Below are 21,845 nucleotides of genomic sequence, written 5' to 3'. Positions count from 1 at the left end.
ATTCCATTCTTCTATATGTCAAACATGATCAGATTTGAGCATCGTCCTGAAGGAGAAAACAACTCAAAGCCTGGCAGGAAGATCTCAATAAAGAAATCATAAAATACCAGACTGAAAGGAATATAACTCAGTGTTTATATTTCAATCAGGGATTTGATGCAGTCATGAAAGAAAATTACAAACTTGGTGATTTTGTCACCATTGAATTAGGAGACAAAATAAAATCACCTCTGATAAAGTCTGATTGAATTAAATATTTAATCTTTGAAAAGTGTATAGTTACAGAACATCATTTTATTGGTTCAGTTATTTGCCTCAAGTCTGGAGATTACAGGTGTTTGTAGTGTGGAGATTTCAAGTCGAATTTCTCTGAAATTATTCAGTGCAGTTTTACCCTTCCAGTCAATAGATAATATTTTCACAAGCCTCTGTAATCACTATTTGGGTATGCTTTAAGTGCGTACAACTGATTGTGATTGTGATTGATGGTGGGGACTTGTCCATATGGAAAGCGAATTATTTGTATTCACCAAGAAGAAATACTATTCTCTTGAGTATCACCATGAATAGCTTGAAGTTGACATTTAATGATTGTTGGCATATGCTTAGTTCAAAGCCAGTGAGAGTACTTATGGAGCATGCAGACCCCAGAATGGTAGCAGTTAACCTAAGGATGAAAACACAACTATTTTTTGTCTAAAGTTATTAATTGTGATTTGTCTCAACAATCATGATAAAATTATGCTTCTATGGTAGGATATTTTACAATCAATAACTATGCCATGCACTTTTGTTGAGAACGTTGTGTTTGGACTGCTACAAATCTATTGACATTTGCTTCCCTACAAGAAAAGTTTGGTAGATGAGCTTTTTTGAAGTCCTTGCAGCTTATGTTTAAAATTGATGTGCAAATTCATACTGTGAACTCTTTACTCAAGGAGTCATGCAACTAGTCAAGGAAAATGCAGGGCATGTTAAATCTTCCGTGGATGGCTGGCACACTATTTCATCTCTGCTGTCTATTACTACCCATCATTCAGAAGTGTTAGAATTTGTTTTTGGAAGAACTATCCCTTATTATGTCTGATGGCGCACATGGACTACTCTTTTAGGTGACAACCTTTGGGAGATTACATGGATTCATGAGAAAGGGGATTTCACCATCTCTTCAAACACAGCTTTTTTGGATCTGGAGCAGAGGGAGAGATGGAACCTAGATCTAATGAATATTCTTCAGTATCTGAAAGATTCTGAAGCCACCACAGTTAACAAAGTTGAGACTAGAGGTCTTTCCTAGTGAGAGGAAGCAGATTGTAAGTAGATTTTGTCATTTTCATGTCTGGTTTAGGACTTTATCTTATGAGAGTAGGTCCAAAGCTGTCTTGAATCTAGCACTTTCACTTGTATGTGGATTATGCTAGATGATGAGAATCTCTTGGAGCAAGATATCTTCCATGATTGGGATCATGAGGGTAGGGTATGCTTCTGTGTTAGAGGGAGCAGCTAGGGTATTTACCTTAGTTGACAATTCATCTCGGCAAATATTAAATGAGGACATTATAAAGTTGATAACAGATTCAGAGGGACTAGAGCATGGAGATGATTTCTAGACAAGGTACATTATCATTTAAGTACAAATGGCTGATATTATCACTGAGTCTCATACCAAAGTGAAGTCTATGCATTTGGAGACTAGCTTGGAGTTGTGAAGAATAAAGCCCTTGCTAAGAGGGAGTCTTAGCATCGATGATTTCTTGAAATGTACTTTATTGGATTCTTCTCTATGAGAGAGAAGCTTAAAGTAAAACCCATGTTCCATCCCCTGGGAGTAGTTATGATGGATTCACCCTCTGATATGGTTCATGGTGGATGTCATGTGTGTGACAACATGACAACACCACGTGAGAGATTTTGTGGTGACTCCGTGTAAACTTTGTTTGTCATGTGTGTGACTCCATGACTTTATGCCCCCCCCCCCCCCCCCCCCCCCCCGTGTACATTATTGAAAGATGAGGATCTTTTAGATAATATACACTTGTATCCAACATTGTAAGGTGACAACTTTATAATGTTCACTATCATGATGAATATCATGTGACTTGATATTTGTATACATGTCATGATAATATCTCTTGGACATTTTGATAGATATCATGAGACGTGATAATTGTTGTATATCATTATGTTCTTTATGAGATAAAAATGGTGGATATCATGTGACTTAGTATCTATGGACATGCCATGATATGTTATGGTAGACATCATGAGATGTGATGCCAATGCCCATACTATAACTAGGATATGAGAATGTCATGTGACTTGATGTTCTCTATATTCCTTGATATCACAAGTTAGGCGATATCTCAATTGATTTATACTTGTTTATCTTCCCTAGCTAAGAGCAAGTGTTAATTTGTAGTAGGTTTGGTCATATATTAAGATGATGGATTGCTTTGATTTCACACATATGTGCATGCATATTTGTATGTCATATATATAAATTGCTATGCTCAATAATTATCATACATCTTTGAAGTTAAATCAATCACCCTTATATCTAAATTGAATATCCTTGACAAGTATACTGAAATCTGCATTAGCAGATTCTAAACATATTTATTCTTCTCTTGGAAAGATCGAGAAATGATCTCATAAATTGATTGAACAGATCAAGTAGTGATCGTTCATATTGAGCTTGTCTTAGATCTCATAATGATCCATAATATCAATTGTAGATCAGTAACATGGATATATATATATATATATATATATATATATATATATAAGAAGAATGTCATGTGACTTGATATTTTTAAGCATATTATATCCTCTGATATCACGAATTAGGTGATAGCACTTTTCAAAATCAGTTATGCTTATTGAAATATATATATACACACACTTTATCTTCCCTTGCTAAGAGGGAGTGTTAAGTGAGTAGCCCCGGTCAGATAAATTTGTGATCGTTAACACTGACATTTACATGTTTATATATTTATAAGTCCCATCTGCTTTGATTGAATTTCGAATCATAGTAATATGTGATAAGGAGAAATGCATATTAAGGATTGTTAGCCTTTCCTTGGATTGAAATGGCATAATTAGTATCAGGTGTAATTGTATTTGTCAATGTATAGACATGAAGGGGAATGGTCATGTCTCTAACCATTATATTCAAGAATATAGTAGAACTATAATAGAAATAAATCTGATTTAAGTTTAATATTCATTTACATTACGTATCGTTATTGGCGATCAGCCTAAGCATGGAACCCAATTTTCATAAAATGTGGGTGACATGGCCACCCTAAAAGTGAAATTTTTTTCGCCAAATTCAAGTTCTTCGATTAGTGAAATTTGCCATTTGGAAAATATGCACCAGTAAAGTTATCCTTGGAACCCATCTCTCGTTGGAATGAATGATTCACTTAGCTCTCATTACATCTAGGTAGGGCTGAAGCATTGGCCCTTCCCACCAAGATAGCTACAGATAACTGATCAGAGACATTTTTCATGGGCTAAGTCCTATTTTTTTCGGCTAGAAAATGTTGTGTGTTTTCGGCATACTCTCGAGCGCACGAAAACATTGTGCATTTTTGGGCATCGTAGGAGCTTGGTGTCGAATGTGTTTAGCTTATCATAGGAAGCCTTTTTTTCTCATTTGATGTCATGAGGCCAAAATTGCGGAATGTTTTCATGCTTGTCGTGACATTGCAAGTCATTTGTGAAGGAAGGGATTCCTTGGTATGATGTTACGCAAGCCAAAAATGTTGTATATTTTCGGCATCAAATGAGCTTGGTGTTGAATGAGTTTGGCTTATCATAGGAAGCCTTTTTTGCTCATTTGACGCGCAAGGCCAAAACTGCTGAATGTTTTCGTGCTTTTCGTAGGATCGCAAGTCATTTGTGAAGGAAGGGATTCCTTGGTGTGATGTTACATAGGCCGAAAACGTTGTGTTTCGTGCTTTTGATAATTTTTTCTGATGACTATGATAGGACTTGAGAGTTGAATATTTATTGCTGAACTGCATTTTTGGGCTTCTACACACAATGTAAATGCTTTTTCTTCCTACATTGTCACTTGCAAAGGGTATGGGCACGATTATCTTGATTGGAGGAGCATTTATTAGCCCATTTTTTGTCATTTCATGATCAGATCTTGCATAGAATTACATTTTATCTGATACTTGCTTGATTTGCACTTTGTAATCTTAACTCTAGTTGGTGGGAATTTGAACTCAATGATTGCGAATGAGTTATGCTTGATCTTTAAAAAAATACAGCTTTGTATATTCTCCAATGGATCTGTTTTTCTGATTCTTTTGCAAAATTCTCTTCTGTAGATGTTATTGTCTTATTCAATAGAAATCATTATTTTTCTATCTACTTTCAGGCCAAATAAGCTTGTGTAATCTTTTGCCTTGTTTTTTTGGATGTATTTTCATCATCTGTAGCACTATATGATTATGTTAATCTCATTAAGTAAATATGTTAAGTGAACATCTGAACATCTGTGGTCCTTGCCTAATTGTATTGTTTTTTGACTTTCATCTTGTGCTAAAGCTGATAAACTACAGGCAGTCGTATAGTTTGTGAGTCCTTTTGAATTTAAGTGCAAATTATGGGAAGGAGTGGATCAAAATTCTATTTGGTGCATGACCTCTTTTTCCCTTTTAGCATTTTATTTCAGTATCCTTCTCCCCTTTTCCTCAAAAGTTTTAGTTTAGGTGCACCTTGATAGTAAGGAAGCCAACCTTCTCCGGAGACTCAATCTCTCATTTCAAGGTCGCTTTTGTGTCAACAGTAACTACAGAGTCTTTGTCAATGGATGTTCTATATTCTGCATAATAAATGCTTCAATACCAACTGTTGGACAATTGTGGGTGTTAAACTTTTTCTTTTGCCTCATTTAAGCTGGAGTTTCTCTACAATAGGTGCAGGTTTCATTACCTGGTCAGAATCTATTGACTATGTATGAAGCTAGAGATTTTGAATGATTATATTACAAGTTGATCTTTGATCGTCAGGAAGGACCTTGTTCCAAGCATTGAAAGAAGTGACATGTTACACTGTACAATACTTTTATTTATGACAGATATCATAAATGTATGTGTATGTGTATTATTTTATCAACTATCAATATCCCATGGTAGTTTTTCCCATAGACCAAGGTTATGAGTTTAGATTTTTATATGTTGTGTAATCCTCAGGTGTATGGCCGACTTTAGTTAATGCTCCTTTCGCATATGAATACACACTACAAGAGTAGGTACTAGATCCAATACAGTGATACCTTATGCAAACACTCTATTAACTAGAGACTCTATACGTGTAACTTGTCACAGCTTCTGAAGAATTACTCTGCAAGTACGCAGCTGTAGATTTGTTGATCATTTTTTAGTGTTTAAATACTGCACGTCCAATGGAGAGTTTAAATTTTACTGTATACCTTAATTGTCTTGGTTAATATGGCTCTTTACGTATATTTTGGCTCTTGATTAATATGATGGTATTTTATCATCAGGAATATATTAAAGAACAAATTGCAGAGTTATACATGTGGCCAAAGTCACTTGATATACCTATTCTCGACGACTCTAGGTATTAATGTACCCTCCAAATGTTGATTTTCCTTTTTAAAGATTTTTGCAGTCTGTTTCAGTTGCAGTTTCACCAAAATAGTGCATAAGAATTCATCATCTTACAATGTTCAAATGTTTTTACTGATAATGAGAAAAAGCAGATTAGAGAAGATTGACCCATTTCTGTATTAGATGGAGTAAAATTAGTTTATTGATTATGCAGGGCGATGAAGAAGCCTGTTGGTATGCTGAATGTGAAGGTGATTAGGGCATCTAACTTGAAGAAGATGGACATTCTAGGGAAATCTGATCCTTACGTGAAATTGAAACTGACAGGAGACAAGCTACAATCAAGAAAAACAACTGTTAAAATGAACAACTTGAACCCTGAATGGAATGAAGCATTCAATTTTGTTGTTAAAGACCCTGGGTCTCAAGTTCTTGAATTGTATGCCTATGATTGGGACAAGGCATGGCCATTTCTATTTTATTTTCATGTCACTGACACTCTTCTTTTCCTACTTGTTTTCATTTGTATTGTAGACGCAATATTTATGATGCTAAGTTGTAGTCTCTGTCTGTGCAGGTTGGTGCACATGACAAGATTGGCATGCAAAGTGTTCCTTTAAAATATCTTACAGCTTATGAATCCAAGATATTCAATCTTGATCTGCTTAGAACTATGGACCCAAATGACCCTCACAATAAAAAGCCACGAGGGAAAATTGCTGCGGAATTGACTTACAATCCATTTAAGGAGGATGAAAATGCATGTAATGTGGATGACAGTGGAAATGCAGTTGATAAACCTCCTGAGGGCACACCAGAAGGTGGAGGTTTGCTAGTTGTCACCACCCATGCGGCTGAGGATCTTGAAGGAAAGCATCATACCAATCCTTATGCACAACTTATTTTTATGGGCGAGAAGAGGAAGACACAGGTGGTTGCAATGCATTGGATTAATTTGAAATAAATGGTTCTTTTCCTTCGGTTCAAAAGGAAAAAAGATCAATCTTTCCATCTTCCAATGAAACTAAATTTTTTATTGCCTTCTTGGTTCAGCCATTAAAGAAAAATAGGGATCCAAGATGGGAGCAAGATTTTGAGTTTATGCTGGAAAGACCACCTGTCAATGAAAAACTCCACGTGGATGTTCTTAGCAGAGCTATGGGCCTCAGCTTGCACTTTAAGGTACAGGTTCTTGATATTGCAGGAATTACTTTGCCCAACAGTCCATGAAAGATTATTTTTGAATATCCTACTATTTTTGTTGTTTCAAATTAATTTCCAGGAAGATTGAAGTGTATAACCCTCCCCAATCTTTTTGTCTAGAATCAATTCAAGCTGAATCGCTTACACAATACATTAAGTGGTCTTCCTTATACACTATTTACAGATGTTCTGTTAGTGTTACTCATTCTGTTAGTGTTACTCATTCCAATACTATTTCCCTTCTGATCATTGGATTCTTAGAAAATGAATTTCCAGATTGCTACTTTCCCACCAGATTATTTTTATGTTTGATATCCATCTACTTTTACATGATATCAATGCCTCCACACTCAAGCTTAAAAAATAATGTCTTCGCCATGGGCTGCAGACCAGATGGTTAAGGCATTAAAACACATGGAGTATGGTTGCAGGTTCAAATCCCCAGCTTGATGAACTGCATGAGTAAGGGTAGCTCATGCAGCCAAAATTTATGGGGGCTGCAATATTAGGACCTCACAAATGTGTTTCTGGCTAGTGCCATTTCATCCGTATCAGAACAAAAAGAATAATATCTCATATTTGTTGGATACTTTATATCATCTAACATTGCTCTAGTCAAGTGCTCTTAGTTTGATCTCTTTGTTGGACCCATAATGGGAAACTCTTTTTGTTTGAGAACAGATGTGTGCCTCTGCAATGGAATACGTGTACACAGAAAAAAAAGCCTTACAGCACCCATAGCTTATTCTGAATCACATCTATAACATTAGAATCTGAAAACGATGAGATTTTTTCCTGTAATTGTTGCAAGATAAGTCAACATTCAAATTCAGGATCCACAAATTCCAGAAAACATTCATGACGTATAACATACTGTTTCATGGAGAGTTTTCTCTCATATACATCCATAGAAACAAAAAAACTAATGCAATTTATGTATTAATTTAAATATTCCCCAACCCAAATTTACCAGCTTAAATGTTACTCAATTCTCAACGTAATCTTCTGAAGGTAGACTTGCTAACATCCAGAGCTTGACTGATGAATTGACTTTCTGATATAACAGGAACATTTGGGGTACGTGGATATTAATCTATCAGATGTTGTACATAATAAACGGATAAATGAGATCTACCATCTTGTGGATTCAAAGAACGGAAAAGTTCATATTGAGATGCAATGGAGAACTTGAATAGAGTCAGGTACAATTGGAGAGAGTCAAATATTGCATTTTTTAAACCAGTTTCTTTATTACCTTACATCATAAGAATCTGCTTTTGTGACAGTCTTCAACTAGCAATATAGTTCAACCATTTTTGTAGCATTTAATAGAAATGTGCATCATTCCATGAGTATGGTATACGAGGCTTAGAAATTGTTTGGGATATATTATCATAGGACAGTAATTGCATTGACCCAAAAAGGTTCCATGGCATGCTCAGAACTGTTCAGAGCCCTCTGTAAGCTGTTTCACACATGGAATGTTGTTGTACTGCTCTCAAAATATTAGTATTCAATGATAAAAATTGAGCTCCGGGACATCGTCTTTGTTTTTTCTGATGTAGTCAATTGTAAGTGCTTCTACCTTTTAAGATATGGAGTAATATAAATCTGTCAAACCACAGCAACTTGGCGGAGTAGTTGGATTGCTGCAAGTAGGAAGCAGAGCTATGCTTTTTATTTGGCTCGATGTGATGGTCAGTTACTGTATTCTACGACATACCAAAGAGAATCATCGAGAATTTATTCTTTTTGTTTCATATATTGAGATCTCTTCCATAAGAAACTGTGCCACTGGTGTGTATAGTTTTTATTTGAAAATTACAATATAAAGAAAAAATCATAATTTAAAAATCAAACAGCTTCATATAGGACTTCCTATTACTTTGTGCAATAAGGACTACGATTGAAAAAAATTCAAACAGGAAAGAGATTCTTACAGGGGAAATCTGAAACCACACTGATACAATTTATTAATAGTTTCACATTTAATGGACTTTTTTTTTAAATTTCTACCAAATTCTCCTTAGATGGGAACAATGCTTTAAATATTAATTTGTAGCTATTGCTTCAATAGATCCTACTCTATTTATGCTAAAATTTTGATTATGGTTGCTTGACTAATTTTTAAAAATAATAAACATTGAGTAGGAGAGGCACAAGCAAAATATTAGACCACAAATGAGCAAGTAATTTAAGGCCAATTAAAAAACTTTGAGATAGCAGCAAGGTCAATAGTAGGGATAAATGGATAATCTATTCCAGAACCAGGAAAGAATACAAACTAGAAAAAGAACAATTAACCTCAAATGCAGAATGGTGAATCATTAGTACACAACCAAATGATTACTATTTTGCAGACAATGAAGAGGCGACTTGCAAACTATCAAAGTTCGAACATGTCATTGTGTGTTAAACTTGATTGCATATCTGTAAAATGGGGAAAACTATGCCACAAACAGTGAAAGCTGCACCGTTTTTTATCAACGAATCACGATTGTCTCCAATCTCCCACATAATCCGCAATAGTTGATAGCAAGAGTTCACAAGACTTACATAACCAACAATGTCCATTTTCAAGCTTGAAGAATTATAGGTGCAAAACAGGCTATAAATCAGTCAGATATGGTAATACCCACTAATAGTGAAAAATAAAACGATAGTGAGTTTTCTTTTGGGTTTGGTTTCTGTTAACATTGATGAGTAACAAAAGGATCACCAATCTTTTATTGAGAGTCTCTTGCTAATCATAAAACGAAAAACTCTCTAATAGAAACACAGACTCCACATTATTTGTTATATTCTGAATTTTAGTTAACTAACCAATACATTTGAATATGCATCCAGAGTATTGGGTGAATATTTGTGTAATTTCTAATTTGAAGAACCTGTCTGTACAATATTTTGAAGAACTTGTCTGTATAATATTTGAAGAATTCTATTAAATTATTAAGACTTGTAATCTCCACAAAGAGGAATATAAAATGTACAGCACCTGTTACTCCCATGGACTTGCCAACATCACATAATTCGATGAATTTTCTAATATGAATGATCTTTTTTTAACGAATCGTAAATCACCTGGGCTCGAATCCCGCAAAGCTTCTTTACAATAATAACAGAGTAAGATAAGTATTTTATTAGAGATGTCACCTACAACGCATATAAAGCTTCTTTTAATAAATCAATATTTTAGTTAGTTTTAAAGAAGGTTATGTTAGATTTAATTCCAATTTTGTAGATTATTAAAATGACGAAATAAGAATATTTTTATAAAAGGAATGAAAGTGCAATAAAGTGAAACACGTGGGAGTTAGAGGTGGGGATGGAAGAACATGCTACTAAGAAATCTTAATGTACAATTAGTATCGGACTAATATTATTGCAATACATTCTCTCAATTTATCTAAACATTTTTTAAAATTTTAAACATGAATTTGATTTAAAATAAATAAAATATTAAAAAAAATTATAGGCAATGCATTATTGTGAAAAAAGAGTAGATCTGATATGTCAATAGCAAGGAAAATAATAGACAATAAAAAATATATATATAGAAAACAGAGAAATACTTCATATTGATTTTGTATATCATGAAAGTGTATTATAGTGCCTCTCTATATATAGAGGACATCCAATAGCTATGCGTTGGCAGAAATTTCTAGAGTTAATGATAAGAAACAAACAACTCTCTATGTGGATGGATACGGGGTGTGGAGGAAGTAGTCACACTAAACCTCTATGACAGTATTGATAGTTCTTTTATGTCAACGGTGTGAAAACCAACTATTGCAATCATTGATTATTAATCTCCTATCACAAATAATTATTAAATTGTCGAAAATAAATTCCTAGCTAATATCGAAAAATAACACAATTGCAACTTCACTTATAAAATACAGAAAGAAATGCGCAATACAATGAACACAATATTTTTGAACAAATCGTCCTTGGAAAAAACCCCTAAGGGAAAACTAGTTCTATAGATGAGGAATTATATTAAACTTCAGCAAATCAAGAGATACAAAATTCCTTGTCTCTCATTGGTAGAACTCCGACAACCTCTTAATTTCTCTCGTTGATATTCCCCACTGCTAGTCCCACACTAACACTGCTCCCTTGCTAACATTGTAAGATTGTTTGCCAACACTGCAAACTTACAAACTCATTTGCTAGCACTACAAATGTTTCTCCGAACTTCTTGTTCTCCAAATGCCCCCTAGACTCCCTTTTATACTACTCTCGTTGATAAACCAACGGCCAAACGGCCAAGATTCATTTACAATCGATGATTGAGATATAAAACAACTTACCAATCCTAACAAAATTGGTTTCTAATTGCTTCTAAAAGAAATCAATTATTTAATAAATAATTGTCTTTACTCTAACCAATTTGTTAGCAAAACAATTATTTACTAAATAATTGCATATGGACGAACAATTGTCCAAGCTACCAAAACTAACACTCCCTCTTAGCAAGGAAGCTATTCTGCATGACACCCAACTTATCTCTAAAGAAGATGAATTTTCTCTTTCCTAATGCTTCAATCAGAATGTCTGCTACCTGCTCCTCTATCGGTATGTACTGTAGCTAAACAACTCCTTGTTGTACACAATCTCTAATGAAGTGATATCTGATGTCTATATGTTTAGACCTATCATGAAACACTAGATTCTTAGACAAATTGATGCAACTCTGATTATCACAATGTATCACAGTAGTCTCAACCTTCTGACCAAACAAAGCTACTAACAACTTTTAAAGCCATATGGCTTCACATGTCGCCATGCTAGCTACTATGTATTCTGCTTTTGTTGAACTCAAAGCCACAAACTTCTACTTCCTGCTGAACTAAGAAACAACTCTTGATCCCAAGATGAAACAGCCTGAAGTGCTCCTTTTGTCCGTTGTACTTCCTGCCCAATCTACATCAGTATAGCCTATTAACCTAATACCTTCACCTCAAACATATCTGATCCCATACTCAACTGTAGCATGCAAGTAACATAGAACATGCTTAGTTGTTGTCCAATGCATTATCTTTGGTTCAACCATGAACTAACTAAGAGAGTTAATTGCAAATGCTATATCTGGCCTAGTGTTAACCAAATACATAAGTGAACCAATCATCTGTCTGTATAAAGTGGGATCTACATCCTTCTCCCTGGATGTATCTACCTTCCTCTAATTTGTGATCATGGGTGTAGACATGGCTTTGCAATCCTCCATCCCAAATTTCTTCAAGATTTCAATGCAATATTTTCCTTGACCAAGGAAAATCTCCCCATTTTTCTGCCACACTTCCATGCTTAGAAAGTAGTGCATAAGTCCTAAATCCTTCATCTCGAACTCTTCTGCAAGGTTCCTCTTGCAATCCACTATGAGCCTTAGTGAACTTGTAAGAAATAGGTTGTTCACATAAAGATCAAGAATGAGAATCTTACTCCCAACCACCAAGTAGTAGAGGTTAACATCTGCTTCACTCTTCACAAGACCCATTTTCTACAAGTATGTATCAATGCGGTCATACCACACTCTAGGAGCCTTCTTGAGTCCGTACAATGCTTTCTTCAATCTGCACACGTGAGTCTCTTTGCTGTGTGCTACAAAGCCTTCCAGTTGTTCTATGTATACCTCCTCCTTCAACTCACCATTAAGGAATGTTTTCTTGACATCCATTTGATGGATCTACCATCCCATCTATGCTACAAGTGAGATTACAACTCATATAGAAGTATACCTAGCAATTGGAGCAAATGTCTCCTTATAGTCTATTCCCTCCTTCTGAGAGAACCCTTTCGCCACAAACCTCGCATTGTATTTCTTGATGCTACCATCTGCATCGTGATTTATCTTATAGATCTAGTGTGATCCAACTACTGCCCTATCTATTGGTCTAGGCACTACCTCCCACACATCATTCTACATTATTGAGGAGTATTCCTCAACCATGGCATCTCGCCATACTTGATGTTTTGTAGCTTCTTGTTAGCTAGAAGGCTCATTATCTACCAACTAACTAACTAATGCCACATAGTCATCGAACTTGGTCGGTTGTCTCCACTATCTAGTACTCTTCCTAGGAGCTCCCACAAACTCCTGAGTATCCCTTTGTGTATCTGGAACCTCATGGTTCCTACTGCCAACTATAGAGGATGAAATGTCAACCTTTAATTCCTCTAGATGCATTTCCTATTTCTCCATACTATGTGAATCTTCATTACTTGAGCCTACACTTGTATTGGTAACTATACTTGATCTTTGCTATCCTTGACTTGGTCTTGGAGCTTTTGTTGGCTACTCACTTTGATCATCTGTTGACAAATCTTTGGATCTCCTGAATGCCTTGTCTTCGATGAACTTGACATCATGTCTAACAATAATTATTTTAGTCCCTAGAATGAAAATCCTATATGCCATCTCACTGTACTCAAAAAAGTACCCCCTCTATGTAATCTAATCTAACTTTGTACATGTATCTCCAAGAATATGACAATATGCCAAGCTCCTGAATATCCTAAAGTGACCAACATCTGGCTTCTTCCCTATGAAAGCCTCCTCTAGTGTCATCTTCCCTGGCACATTGTGTGGAACTCTATTCTGGATGTAGACTGTTATATTACATGCCTCTGCCCATAAGTAACAGGGCATGTCCTAGTCATGTAGCATAGCTCTTGTTTCCTCCGATATAGGACGGTTCTTCCTCTCAGCAACTCCATTCTACTGTGGATTGTAAGGAACAACCCATTCTCTCTTGATTCCTTCTCTAGTACAGAACTCTTGGAAGACATTCCCTTTGTTTTCACCTCTATTGTCTGACTGAAGAACCTTTATCTTCTTTCCTATCAAATTCTCCACAAGAGCCTTGAACTCTTGGAATTAGTTGAAAACCTCATCCTTAATCTTCAAGAAGTATATCTAGGTCTTTCTAGAGAAATCGTCAATAAAAGTAACATAGTAGTCATATCCTCTAAGAGATTTCGTCGACATCGGTCCACAAACATCTAAATGTACTAGATCATGAACACCCTCAAATTTGGTCTCACTTCTTGGAAAAGATGCTTTTGCAAACTTCCCTAAGCTCACCTCTGGAACACCTGTCACCATCTCACGAAGCAATCTAAGTGCTCCGTGATGAATATGGCCCATCCTCCTATGCCATAGCTCTCCAAGATCTTTAGGATTACTATTGCTCATGAGTGCCTTAGGAGTATCAAACTGCAACCTATAAAGGCGACCACTCCTAACTCCAATAGTTATGGGTGATTTCCAATCCTTGTGCTTAATCAACACATTTGTCCTTCTAAAGAGTACACTATACCCCCTATCTTGAAGAACAGATACAAAAATTGAATTCATACCTAAGCCTGGCACATATAACACATCATGAAATGGAATTATCTTTCCATTCTCCCTCTAAAATTGAACACTCCCTTTCCCAACTGAGTTGAGTTTGGACAAGTTTCTCATAAAAATCTAGATGTTGGTGTCCTCCTCCTTGTAACTAGAGAAGTACTCTCTAACTTTTTTCATATGAAATGATGCCCCACTATCTATATACCAAACACATTGTGAGGTTGAGCTAACCATACAAGCTATGAGTGCAAACTCATCTTCCATTATACTGGAGAGTTCTTATGCACTTGCTAAAGATGCCACCCGCTTCTTACCCTTCTTCCTCTCTAGGAAATCACTGACATAGTGGCCAAACTCGTGACATCCAAAGCACTTGGCCTTAGAAAGGTCCTTCTTCTTCTTCTTCTCACTTTGTGATTTCAATCCTTTGCTAGATCCCTTCTTTGCTTTCTCTTTTTGTCATGAGCCCAAATTTAAGGATATATGAATATTGAATAACATATTATACAATGATAATAATTAAGAATAATAAAGAATAAATAATAATATATTATTGATATAATAATAATAATATGTTACTAAGGTAATAAGGTAATATAAAAGGTCAAATCATTATTAATAAATGAAATAATAATGTTATTATCATACACTACGATGTTATATTATAATTATAATATGATAATATTATTAAAATATAATAAATTAAAGATTAATAATATTAGTAAAGTAATCAAGATTTGTGAATATCACACACACACAGATATATATATGTTTTAATAATAATAAAAACAATGTTATTAATGAATTATGTGCACTATTATTAAATAAATATTGGACATATAAATATATACTAATTATATTATTGTACATTATGGATTGAACAAATATATGGTACAATATAATACAATATACATTATGATATTAAGTTTGATGGTATAAATATATAAGTTATATTACCATTAATATTAATGAGACTACAATAACATACGATTATTCATAATAGTCATATTGTTTATCCATTCACAAATAGTGGTTAATGATATTGAAGTGGCACCTTCTCATTGTGGCTCTTTGGCACATATATTTACTAAGTTGATTGGCTATCCAAAATATAGATTTGGAGAATTGATTTTATGGAATCCACTTAGTAAAGAGAATAAATAGTGGCTAGCACAACTTATCTTAGTGCAAATATTATAATTGCAGATAAGAGACAACAACAATCAAAGAGCATATGATGAAGTAGGGAGAAATGAAAGGAAAATATACAAATTATTCTATCTCTTTAGATTGGGACTTCAGACCAGTGAACAAATTATAATTAGATTTGGCAAATGGAGCAGTCTTCTTTCTTAGTTTCAATGGTGTGAGTGTTAAATTTAGCATTTTTCAAAGACATCATTGGAAAAATATGGAAAAAAAAAAGAATATAATTAAAAGGAAAGTCGTAAAAATGATGGACCCCCAAAAAGGGTTCATTACACTTTCCCTAGTAGGGCAATGTTCTCTTGTTCCACCTCATTTTTCTGGCTCTTGTTAGCCCCATTGACAAGACCAAGTCTAAACTCCTCTTGAGTGAAATTAGTCCATAGTTGATCCCAACTCAGTAAAGTATCTCATCCACTGACAACTTGAACAAAGATACTAAATTGTTTAGTAAATCCATTTAGGGCTATTCTCACTAGCTCGTCATCACTGGAACTATCTCTAATAGTTGCTAACTTGTCCTTGACAAGTCTGGGCCTGGTGAGGTAACTTGTGGCATCTTCTCCCTAGTTCATTTGGGTATTCTTTAGCTTCTCTCTAAGAATCGTCTTCCTATTGGTGGTAGCATTCTGGTACAGATTCAGAATGACATCCCACATCTTCTTCACCATATCTAGCTCTAAGATATGTGGAATAATATGATCCTTGACACCATCAAGGATAATCCTCCTCGCCTTGGCATCATCCTTCTTATGTGCTACAAGTTGTATTGCTACAACACTGGTAGCATAATTCTTGATACCATTCTCTTCCAACAATAAGGAAATTCTAGCCTTCCAAACACTAAAATTCAAGGCACCATCCAATCTGTCCTGATCTCTCAAACTAGCTGAAGCCATCTCAAGGGATTAAAGCAATAATAAATCTAAAGAGATCAAAATTTCTTTCCTAGGGAAAAACTCTTCTACCCTCAAGATTCCTCTAATAACATGTGAAAACCAACTAGTGCAGTCATTGATTATTAATCTCCTATCATAAATGATTATTAAACTATTGAAAATAAATTCCCAGTTAATATTGAAAAATAACACAACTACAACTTCACTTATAAAATATGGAAATAAATGCACAACACAATGAACACAATATTTTCAGACAAATCATCCCTGGAAAAAACTCCTAAGGAAAAACCAGTTCTACAGATGAGGAATTATATTAAACTTTAGCAAATCAAGAGATACAAAATTCCTTTCTTTTCACTGGCAGAACTTTGACAACCATCTAATTTCTCCTACTGATATTCCCCACTACTATTCCCACACTAATACTACACCCTTGCTAACATTGCAAGACTGTTTGCTAACACTACAAACTTACAAACTCATTTGCTAGCACTGTAAATGTTTCTCCAAACTTCTTGTTCTCCAAATGCCCCCTAGACCCCCTTTTATACTACTCTCATTGGTAAACCAATGGCCAAGATCAATTTACAATCGATGGCTGAGATATAAAACAACTTACCAACCCTAACAAAATTGGTTTCTAGTTTCTTCTAAAAGAAGTCAATTATTTAATAAATAATTTTCCTTACTCTAACCAATTTGTTAGCAAAATAATTATTTACTAAATAATTGCATATGGATGAATAGTTTTCCAAGCTACCAAAACTAACAAATGGCTAGGAAATATGACATACTGGTAGTTTTGTTATAACTGACCAGCAACATAGAGGTAGTAATAGTGGATTTTTCCAACGCTCTTCCTTAATTTCTACCACTAAAGACTCTTTATGTGGAAAAAATTATTACATTAAAAAAATTCAAATAGGATGGGTCTCAACATTAAGCCTACTTAGGTACTCATTTGTACAACATAAATTATGGTTCACCTTATCACTGTCACTTTGGAATATTTTTTGCCTTTTTCATTATGCTTTGGATTTTTAATTGGTTCACCCATAAACATTTGAGACTTTCTCCAACTTATGGAATTGCTTTTGCTTTAGGTTTTTCACCCAAACAAGTGGTTTTGGCTTACCAAAAACCCTTCAAAACTTTTAAGTTTTACACCTAAACAAGTTGTTTTGGCTTACCACAAACCCTTGAAAGACTTGGCACAAATATCATCCCAATAATAGGGAAACTATCTCTGAGCTTTTCTTCTTTTTGAAATATCACTTTTCACGTATGCCTTGCTAGATGATTTCGATGTGCTCAAACCATTTGTAATTCTACTTGAGAAATCACACTTTGGTAGATGTTTATTATTGCTCACACTGGAACATTTGTATTTAAACAATTAACTTTTGATAATATTTGTAATCTTCTGCCAACTTGATCCTTAAGTCCATCCAAAGTCCATTTTTAAGCACTTCTCCATTGAATTGTTTTTACACCACTCTCTATTCTAACATGTCTTTTCATAATGAGTCTTTAAACCACAAAGATTACAAGAATGTAGATCCCAACACTTGTCTTTCATGTGTCCTTTCCTATTACAATTTGAACATTACATATATTTTTTGCATTGAGAAAATTTGGTTGAACCCATATCATCATTTCTTTTATCTTTTGTGTATCCTAGTCCTTTGTACTTTGGTCTCATGGTCGTTTCAATAGGCTCTTTAATTTCTTGTTCATATTTTCCCAATCCTTTAGGGCCTGTTTGGTTGTTGGAATATGATTTAGGAATTGGAATCTACAATCCTTGATTTGGGATTCTTGAACTTGAAATCCATTTTATAGTTTCTAGAATTTATTTAGGGAATATTTGGTTCAAACAAAAAAATATTTGATATTCAAAATTTTTTATTCTAAGCGTGTTTGATTCAAAATATGAATATAAAAGTTACAACAAAAAAGGAGATTCATATCTTCAATTTTTTTAAGGACCTATTTATGGTGCTTTGAACTCCAGACATGTCAAAAATGTCGATGTTCATTGCAAGATAAAAATTCAAGAAAAAGTTAAAAGAAAGATGTAAGAAATTAGATATGTGTAGTACTAGTTATTTTATTTAATCCAAACATATGAGCAAGTGCAACAATAGCCAAAAATTTTCCCCCAATTAAAAAAAATTATATTTGAACAAATTTCTACAATAATCTTTCTAATTTCTTTAAGCGACACCTGCTAATTTTTACAAAATGGCGTTCAAAGACTACCCGAAGTAGATGCAAAGGGTATCATTTTTTGAAACACCTCACTCTATTGGTTACAACTCAATTAAACTTCAAAAATATGTGCGAAAAAGGTGCTTCCAAATGAGCATCTGGATATCAAACCCAATCATATTTCAATTTAGTTGAAATCCTCATTTTCAAAAAATGAGATTTAAAATGGGGATTCCAAATAACAAATATTTTGAGGGGAGATGAAATTCTTGTTTTGGGGTTCATATGGGGATACTGAATCCATATTTTCTTAAATTCCAATTCCTATTTTGCAAACCCAAATAGTGGATTAAGAGTTTTTGAGAATTTTGAATTCCAATTCCCACTCAAATCTACGATCCAAATGGATCCTTACCTTTGTAACCCATTTTCTCCATGATATTCCAACAACATTCTTATTGTCACAACTCAAAGTAGTTGATGTCATATTTTCAAATTCTTTCTTATGTTCTTTATCATAAACAACTTCAACAAAGTCACACTTACACACTTATGTAGTGGTAAATCCAAATCATCTACTATAGTATGTTAAACATCACACATTGATTTTGTCTTCAAGAATACATTTCTCACAATAACTGATTAATTTAATTCATCTTTTAACAATACATTGTCATCTTCTAATTTCTTCATTTTTCTCTCTAATTCATCCTTTATTTTTTTAATATCACCAAACATCTTTAATTTATGTTCTAGCTCTCAATTTGCCTCTATATAAACACTAATTTAATTTTAAAAGTTACACTTTTCTAATCTTAGTTCATTTCTTAACTTTGTCACTTCTTCTTGCAAAAAAATATTTTTTCAAATTAAATCCATATTTTCTTTCTTTACCCTCCTTAATTCTTCTTCTAAATTATTTATCTAATAAATTAAACTTAAATTCTCCTGTAACACTCTTTTACCTTGCTTCCCTATTGTAATTAATCTGTGAACAATACTTTTTTTGAATTTTCAATGGCTACAACAACATATTTACCTTGAACTCTTAGAATGAATACTATTCATTAATAAAATCCAAATACAAGCTTATTTGACATTATCCCCATTTTTGTAGTAGTACACCAAACTCGACAAACTTCAACATTCAAAATTGAATATTAGTTTTAACAAGTCATAATTTACCTCACCTCTGGGTAATTTTATTCTTCTTTTAATGTAGTGGTAGACAAACATACCAACAACCAATCTTCAATTCTATGCTCCTATAGGTAGCAGCTTCATAATCACTATTGAGAAATAGAACTAAATCTGAAAAAAGAAAAAAAAAAAAAAGAAAAAAAAAAAAACAAAACAAAACAAAAATCAAAAACAAAATGGTGACAACTCAATCATACATGAACCATTCTCCAATTGAGACAATAGCTATCAACCACCACTATATTATTTCATGTCCAATAATTTTTTGGGACACAAAAAATTTGATGTTGCTATATAGATTAACCTCCAACAAAAAAATTCATCATTTCACACCAAAAAAATCTATCACAACCCAAGGGCCATAAATGCTTTAATACCATGTTAAAAAAGAGTAGATCTGATATGTTAATAGCAAGGCAAATAATAGATGATAAAAAAACATGTGAAAATGAAACACTTCTAATGACACTAAAGAAAACAAAGAAAGACTTCATATTGATTTTGTATATCATGGAAGTGTATTACAATGCCTCTCTATATATAGAGGGATTCCAATATCTATACACTAGCATAAATTTCTAGAGTTAATGATAAAAAACAAACAACCCTCTACATGGATGGATGCAAGGTGTGGGGGTGTGGAGGAAGTAGTCACACTAAATTAGTCTGACAACATTGATAGTTCTCTTATGTCAATGGTTGAGAAATATGACAAACTAGCAATTTTGTTATAACTAACCACCAATGTGGAGGTAGTAATAGTGCATTTTCCAAAAAATATTTATTAGGTGAGCTCAATTATGGTGCAAGAAAAAAATCAAAATTTTCAAGGAATTTCAAACTATCACATATTTGTGTAGAGGACATTTCTTTGGCAAACTCTCTATCCAAGTTGGTAGTCCCATTTGGTGACAAGTTTGGTTCCAACATAGCAAAAAAATTGTTGCAACCAGCATTTAATTTTTATTGGTGAAGGGGTAAGGTGGTTATGAAGGATATGGGAAATATTTTATGACAACTTGTTACACAGTTGAGAGGATGGTTTGATAGTGCATTGATGAAGATGTTGAAGACAATGAAAGTAGAGAGGTTTCCATATTTTTAGAGTTAAGGTGTCCATTTTGTTTCCATTATGGATGAAATGTATGGAAATTTCGAGGCAAATTTCAATTTCAAAGCCTCAGAGAAACAAATGTCCTTTTGGGGACCAATTTTTAAAGAATGGATGAAGATTATTTTTATCATTGATGACCCATTCTTTCTAATGTTGATGAGGGCTTTGTTGGGGGTGGGCTTCATTGTCTCTAAATTCAAATACAAGACAAATTCTAATGTTTCTTCAATGCTTTATGTCTAGGGTTTTGAAATTGGCACCTATGATGAGATGAGGCATGTGGTGGAGAGATGTGTCAAACTAAAGTAATGAGTTGGATTAGAGGCAATTGTGAATTTGGTTAAGTTGGAGCAAAGAAGTATTGAGGGTTGATAAAAGATTATGTCCAAGATTCATAGATGGTGTTGGTTTTTGGTGTGTTGAGGGAGAAAATTGATACAAGTCTCCTTGAGTTTAAGTTGATGGAGTTGTGTAGGTAGATTCCAATAGTGCAGAAAGGGGTTATGGTGGTAGTAGGTGTGGGTATGGGAGAAGGTGAATACTTGTCCACATAATGGTAGTTGGTAATATTTTTGGAATGTGTAGAAATCTAGTTTTTGCAGCACTGGTGGCTTGTGGACAATATGGTTTTGGCTTGTGGTAGACAAATTATTTTTAATTTTTCTTTGATTTGAAAATGTGTATGCATGATTTGAAGATGTTTATGACGATGAATGTGTATAGGTTTTTTAGGGTTGTTTTAGTCATGCTATAACTAGGATGACATCACTCTAGATATTAAGGGTTGGTGTTTTTGTGGGATATGGATACGAGATGATATACAATTGTATGTATGTGAGGGTAGATGTCGAGTAAAGTAGGTGATGCGATTTATTATTCTTTTTTTTAGCTTTCTAATTTGAAACCCTTAATTGTAATAAAAACTAAAAACAAAATTTATTAGAAAAAAGAATAAAAAATATTAAATCTTTAATATAAATAAGACATGGTTAAACTATATTTTAACAATATGACGTACTTATATCTGGCTATGTGCACCAAGTTGTGGTGCCAAAAACATG

General features: G+C 34.0%; 1 protein-coding gene across 1 annotated transcript in view; it reads left to right on the top strand.

The window, feature by feature from the left end:
• The window catches only part of LOC149528960 (synaptotagmin-2-like), a 76,690-nt gene extending 68,110 nt beyond the window's left edge, over positions 1 to 8,580 (top strand). Inside the window, exons 8-12 of the mRNA XM_089810594.1 lie at positions 5,525 to 5,601; positions 5,806 to 6,052; positions 6,169 to 6,522; positions 6,645 to 6,773; positions 7,861 to 8,580. Coding sequence (XP_089666720.1) covers positions 5,525 to 5,601; positions 5,806 to 6,052; positions 6,169 to 6,522; positions 6,645 to 6,773; positions 7,861 to 7,986 — 933 coding nt within the window. The 3' untranslated portion in view covers positions 7,987 to 8,580. The remainder of the gene's footprint in view (positions 1 to 5,524; positions 5,602 to 5,805; positions 6,053 to 6,168; positions 6,523 to 6,644; positions 6,774 to 7,860) is intronic.
• The last annotated feature ends 13,265 nt before the right edge of the window (positions 8,581 to 21,845 follow it).

The sequence above is a fragment of the Cupressus sempervirens genome, chromosome 11 (genome assembly GCF_028749045.1).
Source record: "Cupressus sempervirens isolate cs-2001-9-10 chromosome 11, ASM2874904v1, whole genome shotgun sequence".
NCBI classification, from domain to species: Eukaryota; Viridiplantae; Streptophyta; class Pinopsida; order Cupressales; family Cupressaceae; genus Cupressus; species Cupressus sempervirens.
This window is presented reverse-complemented; position numbering and strand designations above follow the sequence as displayed.